General features: G+C 40.9%; 3 protein-coding genes across 5 annotated transcripts; 1 reads left to right on the top strand and 2 right to left on the bottom strand.

The window, feature by feature from the left end:
- Nucleotides 1–125: 125 nt before the first annotated feature.
- atg3 (autophagy related 3) lies at nt 126–10,875 on the bottom strand. Of its 2 annotated transcripts, none has more exons than XM_070994001.1 (12): nt 10,668–10,875; nt 10,373–10,414; nt 10,221–10,270; nt 6,387–6,457; nt 5,843–5,950; nt 5,697–5,749; nt 5,058–5,142; nt 4,919–4,953; nt 4,667–4,819; nt 3,382–3,509; nt 2,908–2,976; nt 126–2,142 (listed from the first exon to the last, which is right to left on the bottom strand). In XM_070994001.1, exons 1-12 carry the CDS (start codon nt 10,758–10,760, stop codon nt 2,061–2,063), a joined length of 969 nt encoding a protein of 322 aa, XP_070850102.1. In that variant the 5' UTR covers nt 10,761–10,875; the 3' UTR covers nt 126–2,060. The 2 variants fall into 2 exon arrangements, with proteins under 2 accessions (XP_070850102.1, XP_070850103.1); XM_070994002.1 differs by having other exon boundaries at nt 5,697–5,752; nt 10,668–10,869.
- A 9-nt stretch (nt 10,876–10,884) lies between these two features.
- cars2 (cysteinyl-tRNA synthetase 2, mitochondrial) lies at nt 10,885–14,951 on the top strand. Of its 2 annotated transcripts, none has more exons than XM_070994000.1 (15): nt 10,885–10,901; nt 11,409–11,459; nt 11,554–11,671; nt 11,757–11,828; nt 11,926–12,031; nt 12,118–12,198; nt 12,318–12,447; nt 12,888–13,021; nt 13,201–13,268; nt 13,372–13,438; nt 13,700–13,838; nt 14,025–14,148; nt 14,238–14,336; nt 14,486–14,689; nt 14,824–14,951. In XM_070994000.1, exons 3-15 carry the CDS (start codon nt 11,624–11,626, stop codon nt 14,917–14,919), a joined length of 1,368 nt encoding a protein of 455 aa, XP_070850101.1. In that variant the 5' UTR covers nt 10,885–10,901; nt 11,409–11,459; nt 11,554–11,623; the 3' UTR covers nt 14,920–14,951. The 2 variants fall into 2 exon arrangements, with proteins under 2 accessions (XP_070850101.1, XP_070850100.1); XM_070993999.1 differs by lacking the exon at nt 10,885–10,901 and adding an exon at nt 10,904–11,326.
- A 140-nt stretch (nt 14,952–15,091) lies between these two features.
- On the bottom strand, nt 15,092–18,788 carry LOC139352008 (DDRGK domain-containing protein 1-like). Its single transcript, XM_070994003.1, has 8 exons — nt 18,596–18,788; nt 17,878–18,027; nt 17,360–17,481; nt 17,145–17,246; nt 16,937–17,059; nt 16,806–16,844; nt 16,614–16,719; nt 15,092–15,821 (listed from the first exon to the last, which is right to left on the bottom strand). The coding sequence occupies exons 1-8, from the start codon at nt 18,681–18,683 to the stop codon at nt 15,661–15,663; spliced, it is 891 nt and encodes a 296-aa protein (XP_070850104.1). The 5' UTR covers nt 18,684–18,788; the 3' UTR covers nt 15,092–15,660.
- Between the last annotated feature and the right edge of the window lie 361 nt (nt 18,789–19,149).

Here is a 19,149-nt window from a genome sequence, read left to right as displayed (position 1 = left end):
TGTGTGTGTGTGTGTGTGTGTGTGTGTAGCTGTAGTTAAGATGAACTTAGGGGGATTTTAGATCACCACTCCCACCACCAACCCCTCTCCAGCACTAGTAAATAAACACACAAATAGAATTGTTTGCAATATTTGGGAAACTCTTTAATGATAAATGTACATTACTTTAAAATGTTCAAGTGTTACCACTGAGTAAGTTACATTAGAAGACCGGACCAACAGGCAGTACAGAGTGAATATTTTTAAACAACAGACAACAAGGAAAATAGAGTGAGGATTACTGAAGCAGATACTTGATTGTAAGTAGTGTCAGAAACATGTTACTGTAATGGACAAAATACAGTTTATACTTCCAAATCTTAGAAATAAAATAAACCTGGAATCCACTGAAGGATTTATTGAAGTACACCAAGAGGCTTGTGACAATAAAGCAATTTTCCAAATGTTTAGCTTCTGCACAATAAAAGTCAAAGCCAACTTTCACATAGCTCCTAGACTCAACAGTTAGCGATACATCACACTTGTCTAAGCAAAACAGACTGAAAAAAAAAAAAAAAAAAGTCTCAAGGCTCTGACACAAGCTGCAGAAGATAAATCACTGTCCACAGTTGGAATAAAACACAAAAATGTTTAAGCAGACCACAAGAACCATTGGTGAATGAAAGTGCCTGACTGTCAACACATTCAGAGAATAAGTATTAAGACAAGCTGGCATAAAGAGCTGATTTACAATAATGAGGTTCAGCCATGGCTCCTCCTAAGAGTATTAGAGCGGCAGCAATAATAAGCACTGATCCAACATGGCAACGTTATCATTAATGGTCAAGAAACTTCTATCAATGCTGCTGTCAGGTACACACATTTTAAAAAGTGATGTTAGCAAGAAAGCACACATTTCTTACCAATAATTGTCCAAATCTACATATATATGAAATACTTTCTTTGAAATATTTAAGATGGAGAAGAAAAGGGTGCGCTCAACAGCAGACAGACCAAATTAGCTGGTAAACATAGTGGAGCATTTAGCAGCTAAAGAGCCAGATATTATACTCAGGAGCTGGTAAAGACTAGAGATTATTGGACTTACATTCATCAATAACACACACAAAAAAAAGAATGTGAATGCTGCTGTGTTTTCTGGATCTGTTACTCGGCAACTGTTTGCTGACATGTTAGCCATAACAACTTTATCAGGTGATACAATATCAGTGTTGTCCTCACAGCTTGTTCTGCTGCTCGCCCAAAATCATTTCATGCAGCTTTAACTTTTCGTCACTGATAGTGAAGGTAAGGTTCCACAACCCATCCGCATCTTACAAACTCAAGGAGCTGACAACCTTGCACAACCAGGGTTTGTTTATTTTCTCTGACATTTGAAGCAGTGAAACATTGTGGAATGAGGTGAGTTTTAGTGACAGCATCGGGATCTTCTTAACAACGACTTTGTGAGAGCTCACCACACTGTGGTCACATTAAACCTGTAAAGAAACGCGAGAGGAGCAGGCGAACATTTCGGTCGGAGCCTTGCTTGCAGTCTTACCCAGAGTGAGCTGAAAAGATGGACATCAGTTTCATTTCTGTATGTGTAGCACGGAGATAGCTTAGCACAAACACTGGAAGTAGGGGGAAACTGCTAACTACCTTTCAACAAGTGGAAAACATAATTCAACAACTGAAACTGCTTGTCAAGCAAACTAGTTAAAAATTAATCAAAGTGTGTTATGTTTTACATTCTATTCAAAGAATAGAACAACAGTTCTAACAGTAGTTAGAGAGACAGCAGCTATCTCTGTCCTTGATGCATACAGACTAAACTAATATTGACTTTGGGCTTCATGGTAAACAAGCCTGCTTTCCAAAATGCAAGACTGTTCCTTTAAGAGACAGTTTTGTCACACACCTCCAATATTCCCCCCGTCCCACACACACAGAAAGTGCCTCAGAGTAACACTGCACAAGCCAATTGTAATCAGACCAGACATGATCTCAACACAGAAGAGGCAGAAGAGCTGATCGTTCCCATGGGCAGATGTAGCATTAGCACAGGCAGATTTATGAAGCTACATAGTGAAGTGTCTCGTGTAGTCGTATTCTATTGTGGGAATGACGGCCTGGACAAACTTGAGGAAAATCAGAAGATACCTGAAAGTCTCGGTTAAGGAAAACACTGAGGAGCGTGGAGGGTGATTACAATACATACCTATACCTTAACAATGTAACATTAGAGGAAATGACTGGGGCCCACACACGCGAATGGAGTATTCAGGGTTCAACCTAGAAATAAAGATATATTGTAGTGACATAGTACAGAGGCAGAGAGGAGACAAGTGGAGAGAGACATTCAACACAGGCAGGTGTAGCATGCACTGTAACCAACCAGAGCACTCTAGGACTACTACTTTTGCCTTGCGATAATGTTACCATGACAACATATGCAAAGTTACCAGGGAAGCAACAGGCACGCCACGAATGAACAGACTTATGTCAATTATACAGTGTGGTTTTAGGATTAGGCTTGCATTAACACTGACTTGTTGGTTATACCGTGATGAAGAAGTGAAAATAAATAATGGATAAGTCAAGGTACTTTATCATAAAGATCACACAAAAGCCGTGTATTGTCATAGATCGGTCCGGCTGACTCGTCATCGGCTGATTTCTATTCCTACCTCCCATATTTTCCAATGCTGCATAATGCACACTGCAGCAGACAAAACAGGTCATTTTCAGTGGTGCCAGCAGTGTTTTTTAAGAAATAAGCACAACACGATTTCACTGTTTAGCACCTCAAACCTGCCACACATCCCAAGGAAACATCCTCCCCAGCGAAGATTTTAAGAGCAATCAACCACAATTGTTGCATATGTCAACGTAGACATGTGGCAAGCGGTTACCATGAAAGGATACATGTGCACTCCCAGCTCTCCTCCCCCTTCTGCCACAGTCTCGATGATCTTTTTCATCACTTCAGCGTGTCTGAAAAAATAACGGTCAGATCAGACAAACAAACACTCTTATCCAAGTGTCAGTGAAAAAGACTAAAATAAGACGGAGCCGGACTGTCACTCATGATTAAGGCAGCATGATACAAAAGAAGAGTGTTTTGACATGAACAGCAGGTTGGGTAGCATCTTACCAGCTCATTAGAAATCACACTGGAGGATTTTAGGGAGCTGCCAATCACTGCTATATCCTTTCATGAAAAGTTGGTTAAGTGCACTTCAACTGTGATTTTCCATCTTGTTATATTATGATCTTTAACATATTTTTACAAAAATCTTGAAAACTACAAAAAAAAAAAAACTCCCAAGAATGATGGTGAAATAGGTCTTTAATCTCAAGTGTGCATCTAAAAGAAGGTTAGCTTTTCTCCTTCCTCACCTGCAGGGGTGGACAGAGCACATGGCAGGTGGAGGAAGGTGGGGGTGGTTCTCAATGGTGACCGTCTTCTTCACGTGGTCCTGGCTGATGTCCTCATACATCTGCTCTACAGTAAGCGGCTGCCTGTCCTGGGAAACACCACAATGGTTTGATGAGATGCTGGTTTATTAGTGCTGTGTCTATGTGAGTTTGCTTTGGAGTCTTTATCATGAACACTGAATGCTGGAGAACAAATTACCCTCACATTTAAAATAATGTTACTATCTGTACTGTTCCTATGCTTTATTTTGTCTAGCTTGCTGTTTGGAAATGGCTTTATCAGCTAACATTATAAAGCAGCCAATGTCGGCGTAGCCTGCTCTGCAGTTAGAAAGCAGTCTTTAGTAATAAGCCTTTGCTTTGTACTGTCACATTAGCGATTACTGACTAAATTCAACACTGTTAGTATCATGAATCACAGTAGGTGAAGTAATTTCCCATGCTAACCAATTAACATATCCACTCGGATAGTATTTTGCTAGCTTTAACACTGACTAAGGCTAAGGATACCCAGCTTGCTGCAACCTAGCTATGCTGCATGGATCTGGAAATGGTAAAGTAATTTGCAAATGGAAAGCTTGACGATGTACCAGCCGGATCTGCCTCAGGAGTCTGGATGAATTCAATTCAATTCAATTCAATTTTATTTATTTGTATAGCGCCAAATCACAACAGAAGTTGTCTCAGGACACTTTCCATATAGAGCTGGTACAGACCAAGCTCTTTTATCTACAAAGAAACCAACAATTGAATGAATGAAAGCTGACCTTATCCTCTCATGACAGCATTTTGCTATATTAGTTAGCTAGCAATTCATCCGTATTAACAAGTAATGTTAGCTAATATTAGCCAGATGAAAACCCCAAGATTACAATACATTGCACATGCTTTTAAAAAAATATTAGCTTTGACTTTGGACTTTGCATTGGACACTGTGTTGTGGTCGCTGATGGTCTTTTGTTGACGTTAGCAGACTTTATTGCTAAGCTAATGTTAGCTAGCGTTGCAGAGTGTTGGAAAGTCCTTTACATCAAAACCTGTCCACAGGCTATTGTCAGCCACCGAGAAAGTCAGAGAAAGTCTGCTTCTTTTCTTTTTAACAATCTGTTGACAATACAAAGTGATTAATACAAATGCTTCCCATCTCATGTAGAACAGATAAAAACTTCCATGCCTATACGATTTCATGCTTTTTTTGGAATAAACAATGGCATCTTATGAACTCCCATTTTGCCCAGGTACATACTTCATCATATCCAAAGAGCCAGAGTCGAGGGGTCTGGTAGTATTTATCATATGTGATGTACAGGTCATATGTTCTAGTCTGAAGGATGGCATCCTCACTCCCAGGCTCTGCTTTGACTTTAGTTTCTACAATTTTACTGGTGTCCAGGGTTGCCTAGACAGAGAGAAGACCAGTAAGGTAGCAGTTGGACTCACGATAAGTGATGTAAGATCACACAATAAATGATATGCTGCGACCCTCTGAACCATCTACCTCATCTGTTTCCAACAGGCCACTTTCCTCGTATTCTGAAAAGACAGCATCAAGGACAACATGAGCTTAAGTACAGGCTGTTTGAAAGAAACTAAATAACTGCTTAACTACTGGAAGGATATGAGTAAGATACAAATACCTTCCATATCTGCTGCTTCTCCATCTTCATCATCTTCATCATCATCTTCACAACATGCTGCAGACGTGGCATTCATATTCTTGTCCTAGAGGAATTCAGAAAAGAACCTATTTGCAACTACATGTCAACTAACTTACACTGAAATCGAAACAAAATACTTGGAATATGATTGTAAACATTCTAATGAACATCAAAAGACGAAACACCATTTGAAAATTTTTTCAACCTTTTTATGAACCTAAGGTTGAAAACACTTGCTTATTTCCATGTCCAGCAGTTACAGAGCAACATGATCATTCATTTGTAGTTGTGTTCGTGTCCACTTGATGAATGTAAGTCCAACATTCACTAACCATTAACTAACTATGAGAGCAATGAGCGTGAACAAAACAGTAAAGTTGTGGGCTGGACAGCTGTAAATAAAGCTCTGTAAAGTCTTGGGGGGGACCTGCAGATTTAGCTGCTAATTCTCTGCAGGTTCATAACCACCAGAGACACATTTTAGCATTGTTTTCACAGTGTCACTTGATATATTGTTATTATAAAAATACTGATTATAGCTGCTATTAGTGAACCAAACTAAAATTTCACATTGTATTCAGAATTGACATGAATTCTAAACAAATACATGACGCATACCTTGTTATTGTCCAGTGAAATTTCTCGCACAGCATCTGTGACTCCCAACACTCCTGCTGACACACACCATTCAGAAACAGTTCACATCATCGTAACAAAAACAATTCAATTATTTTATGGAATTTTGATGAGAAATGGTGTCCAACCTGAGTTGTGGTAAGTGTCCACCCAGCCCCCATCTCCATCATCCTCCTCTATGATAGCTTCCAGCTCATCTGAATACTCCATCTGTTTACAACGCTTGTAACAGGGAACTGTAGGTAGTAAAGGAAGTACAGTAAAAAAGGGCAGATCTCACTGATGACTTGAGGTTTTGATAAGGTAAAATATGGTTGGTAAAAATGATGGTGGATCCTTCCTACAAAAATCGTCTTTGGTAGCTGCTAAAGCACATTTACGTGATTCTTTGGAAGAAGAAATTCATCTGTGCTACAGGGAATGATGTATGTATTCTAGTGGTGTGTTACAGCTGAAGAAAAAAAACAACTGCCTTATTTGTACTTCACAACAAAAGGTTTTCATTATTTGAGGCTGGACTGAAATTAAATTAACATTTCAGTTATAGCTCAGTTCAATTAATTCAGTTATATATTCCCTCTCAAAATTCTTTACGGTTCTATTTCATCCACACTGTCATTCAAAGATGCTTCTCATTGATTCAGCAGTCCCCACTTTAAATCCACCTCTTACCATTGCGCGTCAAGAGAAATTGTTTATCCTGGGGCAAATATGGCTTCACCTTGACCTCTTCCCCAGTGGCCCTGAAGGGACAAGAATCATAAACATTAACACATATTTGTAGGTATTGTGGTTGTTATACTGTTGATAAAAAAACAAGAGACTGAACTGTCCTCTTTCAAACCTAATCCACAGAATTCTTTTTTCTATGCACCACTGTTAAGGTTTGCTTCCACATTTATTTAAAAGAAGCTAAAATGGAAAGAGTTATATGCCGCTAAGATGCCGGAAGGAGAAGAAAGGTAACACACATATCACAAAATAATTCCAATAACAAATGAAGTAAGATGGTTTCTTTAATTTATTTCTCAGTTGATGATAATTTGCCAAAGCGTGACATGGACAGTAAAAGGTGTGATGCATCTTGGGTTTCTTCAAGCTGAATATTGCACAAATCTTTTTGTAAGTTATGCAGAATCATAATTGAATCTAAAAGTGCAAGCTACAAGTACCCACAGCGCTAAAATTACTACCTGCTAGGGATCAACCAATTATCGGCCTGGCCGATAACATCGGCCGATATTCTGCATTTTTTCGATGATCGGCATCGGCTATTTTTTCCACCAATAACCGATAAAGTTAATTAATGTATTTTAAAACACGCTACTTTGGCTCTGATGTAGCCGTTTCTCCGCCCGAAGTCACCAATCTTGGCTGTGTAACAATGTCCCACCCACAGCCCTCACTGATTGGCTACATGGCACAAATGAGTCAGTGACAGCCAATCGACAATGAAGCCTCTACATGCAGCGCCACAGACAAGGAGAAGCAGACAACTGCCCCGGTTATCCAGTAGAGATAAGGCAACAGAGTCAGTCGAACTTGCAATAAAAACGCTCTATGTTGAAGTTTTAAAAACACCACAACCTTATGATTAATTTAAGTGATAACATGCAAGCCCAGAGTTGAAATTTCACCAACCTACTTGTCTAATCACATCAAGCATACGACTTTGCAAGATAAATAGTGTCACGCACCCCAAAAAAATTAAAGACGTAACCAAGTGAACATGACCTGAAGCTCCTTACTTAACAATAATTAAAAAAAAAGACATAACGACATACCGGTAGGTAGACTATAGCAAGAATAAGGGAGGAAAACCTGCTCAATTCCGCTGTTTGGCTCTGGAGATGAAACTGTTCACAACTTCAGCATGGCGTATTTCTTGATGACCCACCGCTACATTATACCTGCCACAACCGCTTTATACCGGTGTCCAGACGCACAATAATAATATAGGTCCTTTCGGTTACCGTTACTTCATGGGAATAATAAATCTCCTGACGTGTCTCAGCCCGTGGGGCGGCTCCTGGTTAATCAATAAACAACACCGGAGGTGATTATAGCCAATAAGTTTAACAGTAATGCACGCTAGCGTGTCCTTGTTTGTTTACAGTCGCCTCTCCCTCAGCGCTCGTGCTCTCACTACATTATGGTGCAGCAACGCAACTACTGGTGTGAAATGATCGTCTTTTTGCCTGTCACTCGTAAAGTCCAGGGATATGAGTCAGGCGGAGAGCACACGTCGAGGAGATTATTCTCAGTGTGTTTCATTTTCAATCAATAAATTTACCGTCACGTCTACAACTCACGTGTGTAATGAAGCCTTTATTGTTTGCATTTACAGTTGCGAAGTGCCTTATTCTTATTTATGTAATACGACATACAGTATAAGCACAAGAGTTTACATCTAGCCTACTGTTCTGAGATTCAGAATATGCCGTTATTACTCTAAATATATATAAATAAACCTAATAATATATAAGGAACTATAGGTGAAAAACTCTGGGAACCCCTGAAAGTTTAATTTTTATTTACTCATTATGCTGTTTTATGTAAAAATTTAATCTGAAAAGTAACTACTAAAGCTATCAAATGCAGTGAGCCAAGGTTCCTGCCACCCTCTTTATTGGTTTGCTCTTAATCATTAAGGGAAAGGGAAAGGAATCATTAATCATCACTTTTTATTTTAAAATAATTAAACTTAAAGGCATTTCAATTCATTCTCGTCCCAGGTGTGTTAACCTAAATTTTGACACCAAAATTTTCATTTTTACTGCAAACAAATATCGGCTCTAAATATCAGCTATCCGTTTCGCTTAATTATTAATAATCGGTATCTGTATCGGCCCTGAAAAATACATATCGGTCGATCTCTACTACCTGCGCCATCTGCAGTATTCCAATCTCTTATTATCCCTTTAATACAGTGTCAGTCAGCAATTTGAGACTTATGCCAGGTTCAGACTACACGATTCTAGCCTGATTTTGAGATGATTGTACCGTGGCTGACAATTTACCAGTGAACGACAATCTGGCGTCTGTACTCATGTAGTGTGGCATGCTAAATGATGTGTTGTGCGGCATCTGGAATGCCCCCCAACACTGCACGGCAGCCAGACACAAAGTCTAGCGAAGAGGATGAGGAGGGATACAGCAGTTGCTGTGGTCAGGTGGGACAACGAACAAGAGGAAAAGTTCATTGAGCTGTGGCAACAGCACTCCTGCCTATTTGACGTTTCCTCGAGGGAATACAATGACAAAAACAACAAATGTTGGTGACAAATAATGGAAGTCATAACACTGTTCCTGGTCCTAACTCCAGGAATATGCTTATCATTACTTATTCCAGATGACAAGTTAAAGTAGTCTGTTTGATGCAGCCAACACAGCCAAGCCTGCTTCTTGCAGAATAAATAGCTATAGAAATAAAATTACTATATGTGAAACTTGTATCTGTCACAATTGCTATCCAGATGCTGCCCAGTAGATGTATGAATAATGATCAAATGGTCAACAAGACTGCCAGCATCACACTCAAAGCTTCCGTCAGTTTGACTGACAGTTGCTTCACCTGCCTCCCAGATGACTTCTGATGTCATTCGTGATCCTGGAATAAGACGTGCCGTGATCAACAGGGGTCTGATCATGCGTGTAGTCTTGTCGGTCAACCGACCAAGACACGGAAAGAGTTTATGGCAGTGCATCACTTAGGACAAAAAAAATTGCATAGTCTGAACCACGTCTTAATAGGCAAGGACTAAACACTCTACCAATACTAAGACTCTGACGCAGACATGCACAACAGAGTCTCCCAATGTCCCAATGAACACCAATGGTCACCACAGGTCACAATCAATGAAAATATGCCTATTTCAGTCTACTCCAGAACATCTTCCCACAGGTTTAACCTCCCTGTGTTTTTTATCTGTGTATGCACAACTCAAAGCTGCTCTGGAAAAAAAAAACATCCTGCTGTGGTGCTGTGGGGGTTGAAAAACAAAAAAGAAACACCACACCACAACCAAGAGAATGAATGACATGAGGCAGAAAATAAAACCCAATGAAAAATATTTGGCTTTATAACAAAGAAAGCTATTAAGATATCTATAGTTAGTGTGCTTAAGAGCTTTTGAGCATAACTGACAAAGGCTGCATCCGCATGTTTCTTTCAGCTGTTGCTGGAACCCTCCAATAAACCAGCTGATGATCGCAGCGTTCTTCAAAGCAAACAGTAACATTTTAATCACCTTGCTGGTGTGGGACTTGATCCGAATCTATGACAGCACCAAGACCGTAACCTCAGATTTAATCCAGTTAATTGTCCCAGATTATTATTGCTCATCCATGTACAGTATTTACTGCCAAAAGACAAGTTAGTCATGGAGTCTATGGGTGCAGCATCACTTGGTTCAGCAGAGATGTCCAGTTGTGTATATGGTAAAAACAAACACTACAACAATATCATAATATTTATCTGTAATTCTGCTCCAAGTAGACACTCACCATTTCCATGTGGGACAATGGTGGACCAAGTGATCTCCAGCTGCTACAAACTAAAATACAAGAAAAGAGAAATTGTGAACCATAGGTTTTAGAGTAGTAGCAAAAGATAAAATATAGAATCCAAATTTATATATTAAAGAGCATGTCCTCACCTCCTCTGGTGTAATGACTCCAGTCTCTTTAAATTTCGATTCCTGTGTAAAAATAAAACCAAAACTGTATTTTAAAGAGATATCCGGTGTACTGCGCATTTAGCAAAACTGTGCAAAATATTAATTGAGGGTCGATATTCCATTAGGTCTGCTAGCTTGAATCTAATTAGTGCTTTATCGTTTAAATAACAATCACAAAAATGAATACCGAATACGTTACTGTAAGATACCAGACAGCACTGATCATCTGTTCATGTGTTTATGACATCTCGCTAGCTCATGTCATGAAGTTTACCTTCAACACTGGAGTAAGAAACTCAGCCACTCCTAGAGCCGTGCCTTTCACCGTGTTTATGACGTTCTGCATCTTGTTGAGGTCCCTTTGCATAAAACGCGAGGCTCCTCTTCACTCGTCCTGTCAAAAATAGAATTATTTTGACATAGCCACTTTAGCAAGAGTGCCAGCAAGAGCTAATCACATGATACGCCCGAACGCTTCCGGTATCAGATTCTCGCGAGAGGTGTGGAGGTGAGACGCATGAAAACTGGGGGTGAAAGCGCGTGTAGTTTGACAGGGTCCGTTGCTACAACTGGTAATGTTGTAGTCTTTGCTGTGTTAATGTACAAGTATATTTCTAAATATATAGATGTACATATATATACAGTGTATATATCTAAAGTGCGTGTCGAGTGGCTAAGCTAAGTTAGCAGTGCGTATGCCGCTCTCAGAATGTGGAGGTACCCAGTCAGGTCAATGTTATGGAAAGCGAAGGTCTTCCGCGGTACTTCCTGTATAGCTAACACTATCAAATCCAGATTTGCTGGATCCTGTTGCGGTGCTTCGGGGAAAAAATGGATTAGACCCAGTGGGTTTGACTCGGGTTTGAAGACTTTCAACAGCCTGACCAAACAGAAAGAGCCACTGGTTCTGGCAAGAGATGGAGTAGCTACCTGGTAATGAATATCGTTAAATGACTGATGGACACCGTATGTATTCATAGCAGCATAATAACTCAATATTGTACATGTGTCTCAGGTACAGCTGTGGGCCCACCGTGTACGACCATGCCCACCTGGGTCACGCATGGTATTTATACAACGTTAACATTCTACCTTTTTGTATAAGCTAAAGATTGCAAAATGTGTCTGAGCTCAGCTGTTTTCCTTATGTCTTGTCACAGCTCTTACGTCAGGTTTGATATCATTCAGAGGATTCTGTCCAAGTGGTTTGGAATCACCGTCATCCACGCGATGGTGATCACTGACATCGATGACAAGATCATCAAAAGAAGCTGGGAGGTGAGATCACAAGATTGTGAAAACCGATTATTCTTATGACTGCTTTTATTATCAATCATGTTCATTTGTTTGCTTTGTTTTATAGGAAAATATTTCCCCAGCCGCCATCGCCGCGATGTATGAGGATGAATTCAAGAGGGATATGTTGTCGTTGAAGGTGTATGATTAGGTCAGAGTTTTTCCTCATATTAGTGTGTGATGAATGGTGAATTGTTTATCGATAACATGCTTTGTAATCTGTCATTGCTTTTGAGGTGATTCCTCCTGCAGTGTATTTAAGAGTCACTGAGAATGTGCATCACATTGTTGCATTTATTGAGAGGATCATTGAAAACGGCCACGCTTACACCACAAAAGAAGGTGAATATTTCGCATTTATGATTGTTATTTCTCTCATGAGATAACTCCTCCGCAGAGTCAATGTTTGTCAAATGCTCTGCTTGCAGGCGATGTGTATTTTGACATCCAGTCCATTGGTGATCGCTACGGCAAGTTTTTGGGAGCTGTGAATGCTCAAGGAGAATCTGGTAAGTGTTTCTGTCTGCTCCAGTCAGCTCAGTGTACCCTCAAACATTCTGAAATGTGGCTTTTTGAGACCCATACACGCTGTGATTACTGCCACTGCTTGTTCTGCATGGTTCTCCAGACAGCGCAAATAAACGAGATTCAAGGGATTTTGCCCTTTGGAAGCAGTCCAAGCCTAAGGAACCATACTGGGAATCTCCATGGGGCAGAGGAAGACCTGGCTGGCATATTGAATGCTCTGCAATCGCTAGGTTTGGATTAACAGCATACTGTCTGTCAGTCTGTCCTTGGGCCTTCCTGAGGATGCAGAGTCAACATAACCATAGGCCTCAGTGCATAAAGAAAAGGCTCGATAAGCAGAATTATTTATGATTGAAACATTGCATGGCTAACCTCCTAAGAGGTACAGTAATGCTTCCTTTTTTAAATTAGGTGGCTGAAAAAATGATGGTTCTAAGGTTCTGTTTTTGTTGTTTTAAAGAGGCATGCATGATCATTTTGGAGGATGCAGTTTGTGCTCCTTCTGGATTTTGTTCAGTTTTGTATGATGTTGAGAGGTGTTCCTAATATTTATTCAGTCCTCACTGGTATAAGTTGCTTTAGGTTAAGTGTTTATCAGCCTGTTTACAGTGTACTGACTTGTTGAGGAAAGACTCAGTCGACAGTGTTGTTGTTTCTGTGCGGGTTTCAGCTTGGTGTTTGGGAGTCAGCTGGATATCCACTCTGGAGGCATCGACCTGGCCTTTCCTCACCACGAGAACGAGGTCGCTCAGAGTGAAGCCTATCACCAGTGTGGACAGTGGGCAAACTACTTCCTGCACTCAGGTAAAACCTAAAATCTCCCCGCAGTTCACAGGTTCATCAAAAAGACTCATTTACACATGCACACAAATATATGTACCACCCAGGTCATGTCAAGTCAAGTGGCTTCACCTCTGAAGGTGACCCAGCTCAGTGTTTCTGTTTTTGAATAAGCACACCTGATTGGTTGTTACTGTTTTTAGGGCACTTACACCTCAGAGGCAGTGCAGAGAAAATGTCTAAATCTTTAAAGAACTATGTCACAATCAAGGTAAAGTCTTCATCACTTACCGAGTAGCTAAATAAATCTCGATATATATGTTACATGTTGTGTCTTGAAGATTCTACATTGAGGCCTTTTTGTCTTCCATCAGGACTTCCTGCAGTCTTACTCGGCCAATGAGTTCCGGATGTTTTGTCTTTTGAGCAATTACAGATCAGGTGGGAAAAGTAACAATGTTGTTGTTGATGATGATGTTTTTATGTACAACACAGAGGTTATACAGATGAGACTATACACATTTTGTGGGCTCTTTTGCCCAGTGCAATGTGATATGAAAGCATATCAGGAAATCATTAAAAAAGCATTCTGAATCAACATAAAAAGTAAATGTATTCATGATTTATAAAACTGATGTAGACTTTGCAGATTCATTGCAGTAAGATATTAAGATTCCATGATTCATGACGGTGTCTCCACAGCGATTAACTATAGTGAGAGCAGCATGTCAGAGGCTCAGACCTCTCTGAGAACCATCTCCACCTTCATCCACGATGCTCAGGCCTACATGAAGGGTCACCTGCAGTGTTCACCTGTCCAGGAAGCTTTTCTCTGGGAGAGGTAGTATCCCAGTTTGATCAATTCACTCTTGTTTTTAATTAACTTCATCACATGTGCTTCAGTTTCTGCCGCGCTGTGCTCTGTTCTCAGCTCATAGTCTCAGCTTTTGGAACACTGGGTGTTCCACCGTGTTCTAGTTATTAGCCTCATCTGATTGGGAGAAGCTGTTGTCTCACGTTTCTTTAGGTTGGCTGAGACTAAATCCAGTGTGGCGAAAGCACTTGCCGAAGACTTCAATACCCCACATGCCATCAGTGCTGTCATGAATCTGGTTTATCATGCAAATTGCCAACTTCAGCCTGTTTCCAAGGTAAAAGACTGGCATAAGAGCAGGTGGTCACAGGTGTCAAATGATCCATTGTCAGTGAATAACTGTGTGTGTGAACTACCTCTGTTCAGTCCAGCGGAGCGCCTCGGAGTCCTGCAGTGTTTGCAGCAATGATCAGCTACATCAGAGGCGTCTTGGACGTGTTTGGGATTGATCAGCTGCACAGTGAGGTCAGGAATGTCATACAGACGTGCAGATTTTGGGCAGGACAGTGTATGTGGGATTAAAAATAATAAACTACAGTGCGTGCGTTCATGGTAATGAAGGAACATGTCACTCAGTGCATCAGTGTGGCTCATTGATTATTTGTCCTCTGCAGGAGGCCGATGCAGTGAGTCATTACGGGCGTCTGGAGGGTGTTGTGGAGCAGCTGGCTCGTTTCAGAAGTGAAGTGCGAGCATTTGCACTTACTCGTTCGACCACTGGATCCCCCAAGCCTGGAATTCACCCAGAGAGAATCCCTCTCCTCAAAGCTTGTGACACCCTCAGAAATGACCTTGCACCTCTGGGTGTGCTGATAAAGGTATGCCTGGTTGGTTCCCACTGAAATGCAAACTGGTATTTTACAGTTTGAATACAGATAAAGTGGCTAAAAGCAGCATTGACTCTCAGATATTAGTTTACAGGGAGATCTGATTTATTTTTTCATGGTTTTAGGACAGAGGAGCCACCTCGACATGGGAGATAACTCAGGGAAAACAGAGTGAGAAGGGACAGACAGTCCAGGAAAAAGACAAGGAGACATCCCGGTGAAATCCAGCTCAGCCTCTGAGACTGATTTTTTTCAGCTTGTGGACTCAGCTTCAACTGAAAAACTTTGTGAAAAACACAAGACCAAACCATCCTGATTTCACACCAACAGAAACTAACTCCAGGTTTAATGTCTGATGTGTCTGTCATCAGCATATGCGTTCTTATAGTCCTTGTTTCATCGGTCACAAGGTAGATCATATAATAAAATGTGTCTATTTAAACAGTGGAATTAATTTTAAGTTCATTTTCTGTTAATTGCATTTTTATGGTGCAGATTTTGTTATCCCACTAATCCCATACCACAGTGATGCAGAGACGATGTTTTCCTCCACCCAGTATTAATACTCGGCCCCACATCAGGTCCTGTGCGGATCCCACAGGATTAAGATTAGTGTCCAATCGAATGAATATTAAAAGAACAGTTCTGACATTTTGGGAAGTGTCACCCAGAGTGAGATTAGAAGACTGGTACTTTGTGCTACACGCAAATCCCTGCAAAAATGACATGAGTACGCTGAAAAACGTAGATCACATTAAAAGGCAAATGTGAGAGGCAGCCATCTAGACTCATATCAACTCCAATGGATTTTAGGGTCAAGACATACAGTGATGGACATGGCTTGTCAGGTGTAAAGTTCTGTTTAATTCACCAGCAGCTTATTGAAATTTTCACACAGATTTGAGTTGTGATTATTCTCATGGAAACTGTCATTCAGGGGTCCCGTGGCATCAAGGCGTCCGTCAGGCAGCGCTACGGCTCTCAGGCATCAGGTTTATCAGAGAGTTACTGGCCTGAGCCAGTTCTGTGATGGACACTCTGCCTCTCTGTCGGATGAATTGAGCCACTGAGTCCAGCTCTTCTGGAGTGACAGATATGAACTTCCCTCTGTCATCAATCACGCCTGCAGGAAACATACAACACATGCTATCATAGAGGATACAATAATAATAATGATGATGATAATAAGCTATGCACTGAGGATCCCTACTTCACAATGGTCAATATTAAACTGTAATCACCACACACTGCTGTTAATTGTTGAAGTTGTGCAAACTTTACAGTGAAAACTGACAGAACCAGATCATCAAGTGATGACAATGGAGCCAGCATGATGCATTTAAATACAGTTTGTCAATGCTGCAGCGCAACATTTTCATAGATCTTTCATGTTATTTGTTTGCTTCTGTTGCTGCTGATGTCCCCTAAATGCAGCTGTGTCTTGCTCCGTCATGTCTCTGTGACATGCAACCATTACGGTTTGGGCCAATGAGAACAATTTCCAAAGCACTTTGATATGAAGCCAAATACCGAACCAGACCAGTAATACCGTGTTGCATGTGACTCTGCTGCTCCAGAGTGGAACATAAGAGCCAGTGAATGAGAGTGAAGCAGCACCACAATCTGACTGACACAGTGTATTTTAGGAAGGACCCTTTGCCACAGAAGAGAGGAACTCGTGTGACTGTAAATGAAAGCAAAACGCAGTAAAGTCTCTCAAACTGAACTGAAATGATGTGCACATAAATTAGGGAAATAACAAACATAATATTATATTAATCATGTTGTCATAGTCGTGCAATACAATTTAGTGCTGTTGGAAAAGTCCATGGTCCCTGCCTCCGGACATGCAACACATCTAGTTCCCAATTTCTGACTGGGTTTGGATTCCTCCTGTGTCCCTGGTCACACTAACCTGTGAGGGAGCCTTCAGCCAAAAGGTCCTGCAGTCTGCTAATAGCATCCTGTGTCCTCATTCCAAAATGAGAAGCCAAGTCCTCTAGGAGAACTACCTTAGAGCTCTGCAGGACAGAGGAGACACTGCTTAAAACACTGCACTCAGATACTTCAGCACAGGTCGGAGCGTGCGGAGTGTGTCAGGTCTCACCTCGATGTACTGAATGAATTCTTGCAGCAGGTTGCGTGACTAAAAGTGAAGAACACAAACACTTGTTATGTTTCAAATATCTCATCAAGAAATTGAACGTTAAAATGACATGAGCTCAGCTATTTTGTGACCTGGTCCTCAGTGAGCTGCTCCTCCTCTCCCTGGTCCTCTATGATGAAGGACGCTTTGAGTCTCAAGTACTCCTCCTCCTCACGTTTCTCCTGCTCCTCTTTAGCCCGGCGCTCGTCCTCCTCCTGAATAAACGCCAGCGAAAGAGTCTCAGTATCTCCTTGTATGAATACACAAGGAGGAAACAGCTGGTGAGAGGTGTGTTTTGACCTGTTTCTGTTCCAGCAGTCGTTCTCTCTCTTCCTCCTGACGTCTCTCCTGCTCTCTGAGCTCTTGCATCCTCTTCCTCTCCTCTCTCTCCTCCAGCTCCACCTGTTTTAGGAGTTTTAAAATCAAACTGCCTGGTTTAAGTCAACGTCATTATCGCTTTTCCTGACAGCATTCTCAAGGCCATCTTCAAATGATGTGCAGTATGGACCTATCACCTCTCTCTGTGCTTTCTTAGCCTGCTTCTCCTCCAGCTTCTTCTGTTTCTTGGCTCCAACTTTTGCTGCTGTCTGGAAGTTCTGCTGCTCCACCTCTTCTTCTTCATCCCGGCGCTCCCCCTCTGAAATCGATAGCACACTTGTTACATGTCTGTTGGCATCATACATGTATCCTAGATGTTAAGATTGAGTATTAAACTAAATGTTTAACTCTTCAAGTGATGTTCTTAGTTTGGCCCCATTCTGAGGTTGGCCTCAAAAGTCTGCCAAATGCACTGAATAGAATGCTGAGATATGAGTTCTAACTCGGTTTACTTGAATAATAATTTACTTATTCCATGTGTTTTGAGTGAAGACTGATCCTTAACAGCAGTTTACTTTAAGCAGCTCAAAGACAAGCTGAGAAAAAGCTTGTTATAAAACAGTGAACACAGACTTTATATATGAATGTTCATCATAAGATCACTATTTCAATCCTGAACATTAACAGCTTATTACAGGTACAAGTCATAACTGACCATCTTCAGCAGCTTCCCGCTGTGGCCGTCGGTTAGCCATCACCGCAGCGAGGTTCCTCCTTCTGCGAGGCATACCGGCTCCTCGCTCCTCTGCTGCCCGCTGAGGGGGCCCCGCCACCCGGATAACATCCCTCCGCTGCTCCTCATCAGCTAACCATGGAGAGGATACATAACATGTCATACTACTGTCTACACAATACGATTGTTCAGTAACAGAATTAGAAACAGTTAAAACTTTCAGTCATTAAAAACGGAGCAATTTATTTGTTCCTGACATGAAACAGGTTCCGGCTACAGATGTCCTCATCAGGTCTAATGTAAAGTTATTTTTCCTTTTATATTTTCTATTGAGCTTTTGCTCATCCTGAGTCGTGACCACACGCTTTTCTTCTGAATGTAGTTTGCAATAAATTTGTTTTTAGTGTTCTTATGTGGCTTCATCGGCAGCTCACGTGGCCCGCTAAGACAGATGCTTACGTTGCTGACATCATCATAACAAAAGTAAAGACAGCTGAAAAGTTGCTAGCTTGACAGGGCGTTGTTCTCTTATATATTTCCAATAATGTCAAAAATATGACACCTTACCGAAAACTTTAATATGGAAACCTTATCTTAAATCAACTGCGTGATAAATATTAACGTTGTGTTTAATATTAACGTTATGTTAAATGTTAACATTAGCTCACCAGTTTCTGACGTTAGCTCTCAGGCTCCTTACCTTCCTGCGTTTTCCTCCGCACCTTCAACGCAAACAAAATCAGAACGACGAGGATAGAAGCAGCTCCTAGATATAGTGCAATGTCCATAGCTGTTCTGAAAATCCACTAAACCACTAAATCTAAATTACTGTCCACAGAAGGAAGGCAATGTCCAGCTGTGGACTGTGAAGGCCCGTGCTCTTCTTCGATTATGGACGGAACGCAAACCTTCGTAGAGGGTACTGCGTTCTGCCACCTACTGTATCGGAGTATGTATGACAGCGTTTATACAAAGTATAACATACTGTATACAGTATACTGTCTATAATGCCTTCACAAGCAGACATTTTTTTTTAACAGAAATATTTTACTTCTCCAAAAATCCTAGCCTATATTTAATACTAGAGCAATCTGAAAAAGTGTTTTCAATCCAAGCATGATGCAAAATAAATGCATAATATGGAGTACCTTGAAGAAATACATGAAGCAGCATTTTAGTCCGTAATAATTTTTTATTCATAAAACGTGTTTAAATGACCAAAAAATAATGGTATCTTTGCAGATCTAAAGAGCT

This window comes from Chaetodon trifascialis, chromosome 24 (assembly GCF_039877785.1).
Source record: "Chaetodon trifascialis isolate fChaTrf1 chromosome 24, fChaTrf1.hap1, whole genome shotgun sequence".
NCBI lineage: Eukaryota > Metazoa > Chordata > Actinopteri > Chaetodontiformes > Chaetodontidae > Chaetodon > Chaetodon trifascialis.
This window is presented reverse-complemented; position numbering and strand designations above follow the sequence as displayed.